The following is a 14,207-nucleotide window of genomic DNA, read 5'->3' on the forward strand; positions in this document are numbered from 1 at the left end:
TGTCCACAGGCTATTTACTTCATGCAGCATTTGCTTGGACCTGTCCCGCCCACAGCCATGATTCAGTCATGGGTACGGGATTGAAATAGACCAAGTGAGTGCTGCTGAGAGCAGTTCTACGATTCATATGTGAGGCCGTATGGCACATTTTATAAAAATATTTTAGTGTAGGACTGCTTCAAATGAGATTTGCCGTGACGTGGCGAAGCAGCTCAAGAAATTGCAATTTTTTGCCAAAAATCTCAAAATTTTTTAAAATAAGTACAGTTTGGAATGTTTAGTGCTGTAGTGCACATTTGGTGCTGCTTTTTGTTTTGTTTTTTCTATCCTCTACTGAGGCTGAACTTTCGGACACAGAGGGTAGGGGACCTCCCCCCCCCTTCCGTTTGCAGCAGAGGGCTAGACGTAACCGGAGAGGACCACAGAGAACTGATCACCCAGGCTATCCACCGATACAGACCAATAATCCTCCTTTTTTAGATCGCAATTACTCCCTGAGGAGTCGCAAGGGGAAGGATTAGGAACACAAGTTATCAATTTATCTGATAGAGTCCTTAACCAGACAGAGATGGCGGTCCTTAGCAAAGGACTATCCTTTGTTCCTACTAATGACTTTTCAGTGTTTGACTTTATCAAAGACCTAAACCTTTTCGCCCGAAAATTGCGCTGGAAGAAGTTCTTTAGATTAAAGGATAATAAAATCTGTGCGGATCTAGATATACCTGTGGATATGATTGATGATGTGAGGTTGTTGGCTGGTTTGGATGAATCGGTTCCCTCTATCTCCGGAAAAGGTCCATTTACCACCTTAAAAAATCCGAGTACAAGGATGCCACCGAATTTTCCTGACGTCTCGGCCATTGACATTTTTTTGAACCAAGTGACTAGTGATGTTCTTGCTTTAAGTAAGACTGATTTGAATGGGATGGGTATAGCTCCTTATCAGATAGAGCATAAAAACAATATTTCTAAAATTGAAATGTGTGCACTTTGTAATTTGGAGAAAGACTCTACTATTACTGTTAAACCCTCAGATAAAGGGGGGAATACAGTCTTGTTGAACACAAATGATTATCGGGACATCTGTTTAAATATATTGAAAGACACCAGCACCTATTGTAAGGTCTCTGGCAATCCTCTTATTGTTGCCAAAAAAACATTGAAGGATATACTTAATAATGCTGAATTTGATGGCCTGGTAAGCAAGGAAGAACTAGCCTTTTTGATACCTGATTTTCCATTGATGTCTACTTTTTATGTACTTCCCAAAGTACATAAGGGGGTGAACCCCCTTAGGGGGAGACCTATTGTCTCTGGGGTGGGCAATATCACACAGAATGTTGGGATTTATATAGATAAAATCCTTAATCCATTCGTCACCTCGCTACCCTCTTATGTACGTGACAGTTTAGACTTCATTGGTAGAATCGAGGATGTAGTTGTGGGACCTAATACATTTCTTGCTAGTATCGACGTGGAAACCTTATATTCCTCCATCCCGCATCATTGGGGACTTAAGGCTGTGAAATTCTTCCTTGCCACTAGGGGGAAACAGTTCGATGCCCATAATAATCTGGTTCTATCCTTGTTGGAATTTGTTTTGCACAATAATTTCTTTTTGTTTGATGGCTCCACCTACCACCAGCTCAGGGGCACGGCAATGGGGAGCCCTTGTGCTCCCTGTTACGCCAACTTGTTCCTGGGCTGGTGGGAGGACACCACTGTTTTTCAAGAGTCTATGACGTCCTTCACTGATATGATTGACCTTTGGGTCCGGTTTATTGACGATGTTTTCCTCCTGTGGAGGGGGTCCCGTGAATTGTTCATTGAATTCGTGGATAGGCTGAATCTGAACCCCTTAGGATTGGCTTTTACTTATGTCATGGATCCTGTCAGCTTGCCTTTTCTGGATCTAATGGTGATGATTGGTTCAGAGGGCAAACTTAGGACAACAATCTACAGGAAGCCTACTGCCACAAATTCGCTCCTCAGGTGGGAGAGTCACCATCCTCCTTCCCTTAAGCGGGGTATCCCTAAGGGACAATACCTCTGCTTGAGAAGGAATTGTTCTGATCAGGGCGAATTTGTGGCAAAGGCTGCTGATTTGAGGTCTCGTTTTTTGAATAAGGGTTATCCAGATCGTATCCTAAAAGAGGCCTTTAAATATTCATTGAACCAGGACCGGACTAAATTATTGACTTCGAAACGGAAGTGTGATGATGAAATGGGTGTAGTAAGACTCATCACGACCTACACCAAGGGTGTCTCTGCTATCAGACAGATTTTGGATCAACATTGGGGGATCCTTGGTATGGATAGGGATATCGCTGATTGCATTAAATCACAGCCAAGTATCACCTTTCGAAAAAAATCGGTCGTTAGGTGATCGACTGACCCATAGCCACTTTGTGCCGCCCAGTGAGGGAACCACATGGATCCCCAACAGACCACATGGTTGCTTTAAATGTGGCTCATGTGTTGCCTGTAAAAATATTCAGACGGGCAAAAGGTACACCAGTACATCTACAGGTGAATCCCTGGATATTAGAGAATTTATGAATTGTAAAACAAAAGGTGTTGTGTATCTTGCTACCTGTCATTGCGGTGTACAATATGTCGGTAAAATGACACGCGAGTTCCGGAGACGGATAGGTGAGCATATGGGGGATATCAGAAACGATCGCGATACCCCCATTGCACGGCACATGAATGTACGCCACAGTCAGAACAGGGAGGCCATTTTCTTTATGGGCATCTTGAAAGTTAAACAATCCCCCAGAGGTGGTAATCTCGATCGTGTCCTATTACAAAAAGAGGCGAGGATGATTTTTCGCCTCAAGACATGTTACCCGGATGGCCTTAATGACCAGATCAACTATGGGTGTTTTATATAGCCTCTGTCTCTGCAGTAGCCAATTGTTGTGTTTTTGTCTTGTCTGAACGGTAGTTTAGACCACTGACCAGGCTCTAAATTTAGCCCTCTTACCGGGCATCCACCTTATTATAGGATTAATTGAGGTCCAGGTTGGGAATGATACTGGACCCTTGTTGTCTTTGGAATCCTTAGTTTCAACATGGTCCGATTTGGGAATGATATTGACTCCTCCCCCCTTTTTTCCCCCCTTTTTTTGCAGTATGAAATTTGGGTCACTGATCACAGTTTCGCTTTTCTCTATATATAAATATACTGATACCCCTTATTTTACCTCTCAGCTATTTTGGGTGTTGTCTTTTTTGCCGGTATCTGATGCATCTCTACATTTTAGATTGATTGCATAATGAGCAGACAACCCATCCCTTTATAAGAGTCGATAAGTTTATGAAAAACCTTTAGGTGCTTCATTAGCTGGTTATTAGTGCTTTGTATATATCATGGCTATCATTCATTGACGAAACCGGAGGTCATTGGGGTGTTTGCCTACCAGCACTGATTTGCGATGTGTGGGCGGTATGAATTGTACATCAACAGGGAACGTCACATGACTTGTGACGATACGCCCCTATTGCAAGACGATTGGAAGTTTAGGTGACATACAACGGTGAGGTTCGCTAAACCGGATATGACCTCGTCTATTGATGTCTCTCCCATCCAATTGCTTTCCATGCGTTCCAGACTGGAGCGCGGAAGTCTGTTAGTCACATGACCGGAAGTGACGTCAGACGCCGGCAATGTAAGCATGAACGGAGTATTATGCAGGGCGGCTGCCCTGCACGGTGACGATACGCCCCTTTTGCAAGACGATTGGATGGGGAAGTTTAGGTGACTTACAACGGTGAGGTTCGCTAAACCGGATATGACCTCATCTATTGATGTCTCCCCCATCCAATTGCTTTTCATGCGTTCCAGACTGGAGCGCGGAAGTCTGTTAGTCACATGACCGGAAGTGACGTCATGCGCCGGCAATGTGAGCATGAACGGAGTATTATGCAGGGCGGCTGCCCTGCACGGCTGAAGGTAATAATCATTATTAACAAATGGGTATATAGCGGCTTTAGGCTTTAGTGTCCATGCACCACCCTGTATTTGGACACATAGCCTCTACCTTTGATCCCTGCCACTGCAGGTTGATCAGTCCCTTGATCCCTGCCACTGCAGGTTGATCAATTGGTTCTCTATTCTCCCCTGAGGAACTCTTTCTACCTGGAGGGAAACGCGTTGGGAGAACGCTTTTTCTTTGTTTGGTTGTGGGGCAGACAGCTCATTTGGGCGCTGCCCTTGTCAGGGCGGAAGCATTGGCATGGGGCACGACAGGGTTTATATCTTACCATCTCCCAATGCTTTACCCCGGCTTTTTCCGCTTGTGACCAACCCTGATCGGTGTGTCCTTCTGTCCCTGGAGAACATCTGGGTGAGACCATTTCAACTTATAGCCATTTGGCAATTTTTACTGCACTATTATGTAATATTGACAATTTTATCTGAATTATTAAAAGTTAAGTTTTAGTCCTTGCTATTATCTTGGTTGCTGTGACTGGCCTCACCCGGCTCTGTGGCCCCGTCGACTACATGAAAAGAGGGTGCAAGGGGGATGGGGGTTTTGCTTTGTAGCACCACCCGTGGTGCGCGGCCAGGGATTAGCCGATGCTGCGAGATGTTGCTCTCCTCCGGGGCTGATGTTACCGCTGCTCAGATAGTCCAGCTCCCACAGGTGGAGCGAGCCCCAGGGAGGATGGTGGCGACGCGGGGAAGGGCCGTTGTCGCCAAAGAGCGAGGCGACAGTGACTTTAATAAGAGGCTGAGGCAGCAGTTGCGGGTCTAGGTCTTTTACTCACAGTTCTTAGGATGCTGCCCTCAGGGTACCGGTCACCACTGTGCTGGACCCTAGCCGATCCCAGATGAATCAGAGGTCACGGTGTTGTGAAGCGTGCGAGACCTTCCTCCTTGTGTCTTGTAGTGTGGATCCCCGTGGCGTGAAGCTACTTGGGGACCCCAGTGTCCTTGGCTTTAGTTACGATCCCGTTCGCAGGCAGCGCAAAAAAATTATGAGGCCGACCGTGGTCTTGACTCCTGTCTCTATATGCTGTTGTGCCCCGGGATCTCTGTGGTGGTGGGCAATGGTACATGAAATCCCCCTTCCCTGCAGATTCTGATAGTCCAACATGGAGTATGTTCTACCCTAGGGCTCTGCACCCTGCCGGTGCCGGTCACAAAGGGGCTGTTGGGGATCGCCCTCCAGCTACCATGTTGCTCCATTGTCTCACTGGCTCCACCTTGTCATCTCCTGTTTCTCCCAGTCTGCCCGGTCCTTTCCAGTCTGCCCAGTACTAACGGAGGGATCTCTGAAGCACGCCCCTCCACCGCCGTGATCCTATGAGGCCATGATGTCCTGGCACTCTCCTTCTCTCCTTCCCCAAGATAGCTCTGGAGCACTCATCCTGGGCGGTCTTTCTAAGGGAAGCTGTAAAGCACACCCCTCAGTGACCTGTTCCTTCTGCGTCTCACACTGGTCTGAAGTGATTTCCTGTGTGTTCTGTAACTTCCCCAGTCAGCCCCCACCTTCCTGATGACTTACCCTGCCCGGGAAAAACCCATTGCTATGGTGACTACCTGTGATGTGTAAGCTATGAGCACAGTGTAACGCCTGCCTGGATCCACAGACTCAGATGGGCTGTAATGGACAAGCTAGAGGGAAGCCACTCACTAAGCAGGACCCCCAGAACCCTGAAACCCTTAAACCCCTATACAGGGATTTGGAATTACACAGGGCCCTGGAGATCACTACCTGTTAGGCTGCAGTCTGAGAGAGTAGTCGTCAAGCAGGGTCAAACCAGGGATTGCGGAACAGGGACAGAATCGGCAGGCAAGGACATAATCAGAAACAAGCAGAGGTCAAAACTGGATCGGGCAGCGAGGTTCAAAAACAGCAGGCAGGAGGGTAGTCAGGAAACAAGCGGTAATCAGCACACTAAATCACAGAACAGGACGAAACAGGAGCCAGAATTTTTAGAACTATCTCTGGCAGAGGTCAGCAGACAGGAGGGGCATTAAAAAGGGCGTGTTGTCTTCCCATAGGCTGTAGTTGAACGATGGTACTTCAGCTGGGAGACACCCGCCACCTACAGTCAGCCAGTGGCACTGCAGATCCCCAGGAAACCCAGACCAGTGGATGAGCGGAGCCTGCACCCACTGGCGCCACTGGCATCGACTCCTCTCCCATCACCAGCACTATCCACGGCAGGAACACGGCGTCGCCTGGCGATCGGAATAGACGTCGAGGGAGCGGACTCCGGTGGCGACGTAACACACAAGTTGTTGTGTAAGCTCTGAGCACCAGTGGTTAACCTCTTCTTACCTGGGATAAGTATTAAACCTTCAGGCAGATGCAATACCCTGTGGTGACTGAAGCTCAGGGGTGCCACATATAAACATGACCACTACTAAAATTGCCAATATTAGAAAATTACAAAAGCCTGTACTGAAAATTTATGAAAGTCTCTAGTTTTCAGGAGGGTGCAGGGTCTCCTTGCAGAAATTCTGGTATGGAGTATGTTTCAGCCAATGCTGCGTGAACAAAGTGTGCTCATTACCTCTCGGTCTACAGATAGTCTATGGTTTGGCTGTTTCTAATCATGTTTCTTGTTTCCTTAATGGATGAGACATTGATTTTCAGGTTAGCCATCGATAGATGGCAGGAGAGACTAATGGTTTCTTTCTTCTGGAGGAAACATAATTTGTATACAAGCACTTTAAACCTACAGGATAGCGACCTGTAGGTGTTAGTATAAAGACTAGAATTTTGTCCCTTGTGGATGAGAGATAATTTGCATACAAACACTTTAAACCTACAGGTAGCAACCTGTAGATGTCAGTAGAAAGACTAGATTTCTTCCTTCTGGAGGAGAAATACTTTGCATACAAGCACTTTAAACCTACTGGGTAGCTACCTGTAGATGTCAGTAAAAAAACTAGAATTTTCTTCCTACTGGTGGAGAAATAATTTGCATATGTGCCGCCCCCGTGACAGCCGACGGGCTGCTCGGATCCAGATCTGCAGTGGCTCAAGGGGTCTCCGGACTCGAGGCGGGGTCACGCGGCCACTCGAAATGAAAAAGTGGGAAAAATATTTATAAAAGGGGTGGAAAAATTGAGTAATGTTCGTGATACCGCCCACGGGTCGTGGTAAAAGTGGGATACCACCGATGCTGCTTTTGGGAGAGCGCGTCCGGGAGCGCTGGTGTGGCAGCTCATGATGTTAACCTCTCAATGGGCAGGGGGAAGGTGTCCCGGGGCTCAGTGTTGGAAGGCTGGGGACCCGTCGGGAGTAAAGGGGCACAACGTACTCACACAGTCCAGAGATGCTGACACCGACAACGGGTAAACCAAAGTCCTGAATGCCCTGTAGCCTTTGTTTGAACATGCTGGGTCCGTGCCCTTTTGGCGTTGCTGGTTGGTCTGAAGCCTTGTCCCTTGGCACTGTGTTTACTCTTTGTGGATCCCTTTCGCCTGAAACTACTCGGGTCCCACTCACCCGCGTGGCTAGCGGAGTAAGCTTGCTCTCAGGGTTCACGCTTGGGATTTTCTGGACGGTTTTGGGAACTCCTATCCCCCTCATTGCGCTAGTACCCCGATTTTGGAGTGGGTGGAGAACGGCTCGTGAAGACTTCGTCTTCGTCGGGTGAATTACTGGGCTGCATAAAGCTACTTCCCAGCCTAGGCTCCGCGTGCCACGTCATGCTCTGGCCCCTGCCCGGTTGTAGAACAAGGCACCCGAACTGCCCTCCGTGGCAGTACCGTGCCCCCTGTCACTATCCCCTGTGACCGGGGTTCCAGCTCCTTTCAGACCAGGCCAATGTCTGGCACCTGGGACGGGTACAGGAGCCCGGCTCCGCAGCGTGACCTTTTCCTGTCACGGCTCTCTCAAAACTGACTACTCCTTGACACTTCTGGCCCTCCTTCTACCATCCCTCCATCTGGGCGGCCCAATTCCCCTCAGGCTGCCCAATGGGTGTCTGGTGGGTGTGGTGCAGAGTGTTCCTCAGGATTTGTGTATACCTGTTCTTAGCAACACCAAAGGAACAGGACCCGAAACCAAGGAGGAGTGGGTACCATGAAGAAGGGCAGATTGCACGGCACCCTTGTGACGACCTGATAGGCTAGGACATCACACAGTCAAGTACTTAAACCTACAGAGTAGCTACCTGTAGGTGGCACTAGAGAGACTAGTTTTCTTCCTTCTGGAAGAGAGGTAATTTGCATTCCAGCATTGTAGACCTAGAAACATTGCTGTTCAATGCCATAGTGATGATTATTTTTTTCTCACTATAGGAATATGTCGAATATTACGGTGGCCCTGGAGTCCAGCACATTGCCCTAAACAGTTCTGATATCATAAGTGCAGTACGTGTCATTTCGCTTCTTATCACTAATGATCAGTTTAGTTACAAAAACAAGTCTGTTTAATAAAGATTTCTCTTGCAGATCACCAACTTAAAAGAAAGGGGCATGGAGTTTATGTCTGTTCCATCCACCTATTATCAGGCGCTGAGGGAAGGTTTGCAAACAGCAAAAATACAAGTAAAAGAAAACCTTGACAAGCTGGAGGTTGGTAGACATGTCACGTTGATAAAATACTTTGCGTATGTAATATGATATTAACATAAATGACCTGTTTTTAGGAACTGAAAATCTTGGTGGATTATGATGAGAAAGGCTATTTGCTGCAGATTTTTACTAAACCAGTACAAGACAGGCCAACCTTGTTCCTGGAAGTCATTCAACGTCATAATCATCAGGTATGTATGATTTTCTCGCATTCAACTCGCCCGATTCATACACTCGTGTGAGCAAGGCCTTGTAGTACCAATTATTCTGCTCTGTGTGTCAATGCTAATATAATAATGAAGAAAATTAGAAAATGCCAGCAATATTACTATAAGCCACAATCTAGCTTCACTTGGATACTAAGAAAAATTAACTGATAAATGTGCAGGGAATAATGCAGGCTCGCCGCACGAGCCTGCATTAAAGCGACAGATATGGCCTAGGACGTATAGGTACATCCTGGGTCGTAAAGGGGTTATTCAAGTCACAAAAAAAACTTTAACTGACTTATAGGTGCACAATATAAGACGGAATCTGTCAGCACAGCAAACTAAGTACAGGTGCTCAGTTCACCATGGTGGGGTCAAATATTTAAGTGCCCCTTCGACCTGCTTGTTTTCCGTCTATCCCCACCCTCCCCTAAAATCAAAGAACAAAGGAGGGTGGAGATATAGGGAAAACAAGCAGGTGGGAAGGTGTCAGGGTTCCGTCTCCCCTGCCACATGGCTAGGGGGTGGAGCCTTCTCCTGGGCCTCGTTTCCGGAGCCTGGATGCTTTAAATTGGTTCATCTCTGGTGACCCGACGCCAGCTATAAGCTAAGCTCTGCTCTGCTGTGATTGCTGGTCCCTGTAAGTGTTTGATCGTGATCCATCTCCCCTGTGCTCTCGTCCTCTGTCTGTGTCTCGTCCCCTTGCTCTTTCCGTCTGTCTCCCCTGACATACCTTAGTTCCTTTCCTGACCGCTTCTTGTTCTCTCCCCCTCCTACATCTCCTCCTCAGTTGCTTCCTCCGGTTATGACTTTGGCTTGACCCCGACCATTCTCCTTCGCGTCCCTTCTGCTCCTCACGGTGTTCAACCCGGCTTGTCTGACCATCAGCCACACGCCTCGTGGCATCTGCTTCCCCTGCTGGTATAAAGTATTGAACCAGCACACACTGTGCTTCAGCTCCTCGGCTGATTCTGCATAGTACAGTTTCTATCCATCAGGACTCCAGCTCCCTCTGCTGGTGTCCTGTGAGCCAAACTGTGGGAACAACAGGCGCAAATAGGGTCTTACCAGGTATAAAAGGGTGGCGCAAATGCGGGAGAGACACTCACCTTATCAGGTTGTGCAAGTCACAACCCCTTGAATAGTATGACAGTAACGTGGTCGGCAGCAGTCCCGTAGTGTTCAGCTGGTTTGCAGAGTAGGAGGAAAAATGGGTTTGAATACCGAGCCAAAACCACAGATTCACCAAGAGTTTGAAAGAATCCCTTTTTATTTTCACAGGTCTACGCGTTTCAGGATCATATATGTCCCCTTCATCAGGACAATACAGGGAATAGTTATTCCCTGTATTTGTCCTGATCAAGGGGACGGAAATGTCCCTGAAACGCGTAGACCTGTGAAAATAAAAAGGGACTCTTTAAAATACTGGAACTCGGATGGAAAGAGAACCAGCAAAAGTGTAAAGTCATAGCACAACTATATTAATAGAAATATACAATGTATAATAATTTGTTTATATTTCAGGGATTCGGAGCTGGAAATTTCAAGTCACTGTTTGAAGCTATTGAACAGGATCAGGCAGCACGAGGAAACCTCACTGTTCTAACTGCAAATGGGGAAATGGAAAGCCTGTAGGGTGGTACAAACGATATATGTGCATGACTACAGAGAATATACATTATATTAGCAAATTATGAAAAATAAAAGCATTATAACTGGAAGGAGATTTACATTAGTGGTCCATCCAGACTATTTTCACATGATGCATGGAATTACTGGACTCGCTAGGAATATTTTTGAGAAATGAATACATTATATCATATTGTAAATTTTTTCCTGTATGTAAGCTTTAAAGAGAACCTCTCTGCAATGTTTTAGGGCAACCAGAGGTAGTGATGTCATCCCGATCTGTACTGTTATTCATATGTAACTCAGACTGCAAGTTCATTCGGCATGACTATTGCATGTGTGGTCCATGTCTACTCTTTAGTTCTCCCCGACTGGTGCTGCCCCCGACTGCTTCATCAGTACATAGACAGAGGAGCTGTAGTTTGCAAGTGCACTTGCAGTCTAATTTGCATATGGAAAAAAGTACAGATTGGATTTACAAGAAATGGATTGGGAGAAGACAGCTAACATTTTAATTGTTGAACAGTAATCTTGTTGATCCCAAAAACATATCAGTTATATATCACAAAAGAAAGTACACCCCTCACATTTCTGTAAATATTTTATTATATCTTTTCATGGGATAACACTGAAGATATGACACTTTAGTACAATGTAAAGTAGACAGTGTCCAGCTTGTATATAAGTGTAAATTTGGTGTTCCTTCTAAATAACGCAACACTAAGGCGGGCTTTGCACGTTGCAACATCGGTAACAATGTGTTACCGATGCTGCAGCGATAGTCCCGCCCCCGTCGCACGTTCGATATATAGTGAAAGCTGCCGTAGCGATTATTATCGCTACGGCAGCTTTACACGCACATACCTGCCGTGCGACGTCCCTCTGGCCGGCGACCCGCCTCCTTCCTTAGGGGGCGGGTCGTGCGGCGTCACAGTGACGTCACACGGCAGGCGGCCAATTGAAGTGGAGGGGTGGAGATGAGCAGGATGTAAACATCCCGCCCACCTCCGTCCTTCTCATTGCAGCCGGGAGGCAGGTAAGGTGAAGTTCCTCGCTCCTGCGGCTTCACACACAGCGATGTGTGCTGCCGCAGGAGCGAGGAACTACATCGTACCTGTCGCTCCCCCGGCATTATGGAAATGTCGGAGGCTGCAGCGATGATACGATGACGACGATTTTGCGCTCGTTCATCGTATCATCTAGGATTTACACACTACGACATCGCAAGTGACGCCGGATGTGCGTCACTTTCGATTTGACCCCACCGACATCGCACCTGCGATGTCGTAGTGTGCAAAGCCCGCCTAAGTCATTAATGTCTAAACCGCTGGCAACAAAAGTGAGTACATCCCTTAAGTGAAAATTGCCAAATTGTCCCAATTAGCCATTTTCCCTCCTCAATGTCATGTGACTCATTAGTGTTACAAGGTTACAGGTGTGAATGGGGAGTAGGTGTGTTACATTTGGTCACACACTTTCTCATACTGTTCACTGGAAGTTTAACATGGCACCACATGGCAAATAATTCTTTGGGGATCTGAAAAAAAAAAGAATTGTTGCTCTTCATAAAGATGGACTAGGATATAAGAAGATTGTCACCACCCTGAAACTGAGCTGCAGCACGGTGGCCAAGACCATACAGCAGTTTAAGAAGCCAAGTTCCACTCAGAATAGGAGCCGCAATGGTCGACCAAAGAAGCTGAGTGTACGTGCTCAGCGTCATATCTAGAGGTTGTATTTTCAAAATAGACATATTATTGCTACCAGCATTGCTGCGGAGGTTAAATGGATGAGAGGGTGGTGGGGGGTCAGCCTCTTAATGCTCAGACCATACGTCGCACATTGCATCAAATTGTTGCTTTGGAAGGATGGCTCTTCTAAAGATGATGCACAAGAAAACCCACAAACAGTTTGCTGAAGACATGCAGGCTAGACATGGATTACTGGAACCATGTCCTGTGGTCTGATGAGACCAAGATAAACTTATTTGGTTCAGAGGGTGTCAAGCGTGTGTGGCAATCAGATGAAGAGTACAATGACAAGTGTGTCTTTCCTAGAGTCAAGCATGGTGCTGGTAGTGTCATGGTTTGGAGCTGCATGAGTTCTGTCGGCTGTGAGGAGCTACAGTTCATTGAGGGAACCATGAATGCCACCATGTACTGTTACATACTGAAGCAGGACACAATCTCCTCCCTTTGGAAACTGGGTCACGGGGCAGTATTCCAACATGGTAACGACCACAAACAACTCCCAAGATGACCACTGCCTTGCTAAACAAACTAAAGGTAAAAGTGCTTGACTGGCCAAGCATCTCTCTAGACCTAAACCCTATGGAGAATCTGTAGGGCATCCTGAAATAGAAGGTCGAGAAGTACAAGGTCTCTACCATCCACCAGCTCCATGATGTCAGTCATGAAAGAGTGGAAAAGGATTCCAGTGGTTCCTGTGAAGCTCTACTGAATTCTATTCCAAAGACAATTAAGGCAATGTTTGAAAATATTGGTGGCCACGTAACATATTGACACTTTGGGTACAAATTGGCCATTTTCAGTTGGGGGTGTACAAACTTTTGAAGCCAGCGGTATTGACATTCATGGCTGTATTCATTAATTCAGAGGGCCCACCAAATTTACACTGTTATAAAAGCTGTACACTGACTACTTTACATTACATCAAAGTGTCATATCCTCAGTTCTGTCCCATGAAAAGATCTAATAAAATATTTCCAAAAATGTGAGGGGTGTAGTGTACTCACTTTTGTAATATTCTGTGTCTACAAAACCCCACTGCTTTTATATAGGTATTAAACTCCTTTATAATAAAAGTTTATATTACAAGAACTGTTAAAGTGTGATATAACCCACTAAGGGTATATATCAAGGATTTTACGTTTCTTTCTACAAAGCATACAAGTCTATAAACCCTCCTATTACTTGAGCAGTATGTGCTGTAGAGCTGCTATCAAGAAGTTGCAACCACAGTCAGTTATTGATGATGAAAAAAAGCTGTTATACTTTTATTTTAGAAATCTTACTTTAAGTGTAGAGACATGCATGTTTGAATTTCTCTGTATTATAGAAGTTTTTCCATGAAATGGGTTGTCCAGTCTAAATCCATAAGTCTGGAGTCACGCTATGTGTCACTCTGTGACTTCTGACTTCTGAATCCTCACATCGCACCCACCATGTGCTGTGAGGTTTTGATGGATTCCGAGCCCCAAGTATGCAATATACATACTAGCGGAAACATTCGACTAGAGGGGCGCAGCCTTGCTCAGTGCAAGTGTATTGATGTATTTAGGTCACACTTTTCTAGTTGGAATGTGGCCAGAAGTCTGCATATTGCATGCTTGTGGGGTCACATCACTGCCAGTCTTGGCTCCGAATTTGGTGAATCCTCACAGCGCACAGTGCGTTCGATGTGAGGATTCATAAGTCTGAAGTCACATAGGGTGACAGCAGACATCTGAATTTAGACTGAACAATCCCTTTAACAACCCTATTCATTTCAATAAAATTTGACAGAGGTCAGACTTTTTTTGTAGCAATGAGAATAACAATAGTAACTTCATTATTAATAATGTAAAAGAAATAATAAACTGAATTCATCCTTTATAAAAAAAAAAAATCTGAAGCAAAATACTGTACTTTGAAGGATTCATAGCTATGAACAGTAATGTCGACAGCTTAGCTGTGTGATATCCCAAGCTATATGGGATATAGGAAACATAAAGTTGAAACCAGACGTTTACATACAGTACAGACCAATGTTTGGACACACCTTCTCATCCAAAGAGGTCTCTTTATTTTCATGACTCTGAAAATTGT

At 45.9% G+C, this 14,207-nt stretch overlaps 1 protein-coding gene across 1 annotated transcript in view; it reads left to right on the forward strand.

Moving 5' to 3' along the window:
* Window positions 1-11,016, forward strand: part of HPD (4-hydroxyphenylpyruvate dioxygenase) — a 30,772-nt gene extending 19,756 nt beyond the window's left edge. The window contains exons 11-14 of the mRNA XM_075341829.1: window positions 8,267-8,338; window positions 8,420-8,542; window positions 8,617-8,733; window positions 10,276-11,016. Of these exons, the coding sequence (XP_075197944.1) occupies window positions 8,267-8,338; window positions 8,420-8,542; window positions 8,617-8,733; window positions 10,276-10,386 (423 nt within the window). The 3' untranslated portion in view covers window positions 10,387-11,016. The remainder of the gene's footprint in view (window positions 1-8,266; window positions 8,339-8,419; window positions 8,543-8,616; window positions 8,734-10,275) is intronic.
* Window positions 11,017-14,207: the final 3,191 nt, after the last annotated feature.

The sequence above is a fragment of the Anomaloglossus baeobatrachus genome, chromosome 1 (assembly GCF_048569485.1).
Source record: "Anomaloglossus baeobatrachus isolate aAnoBae1 chromosome 1, aAnoBae1.hap1, whole genome shotgun sequence".
Lineage (NCBI taxonomy): Eukaryota > Metazoa > Chordata > Amphibia > Anura > Aromobatidae > Anomaloglossus > Anomaloglossus baeobatrachus.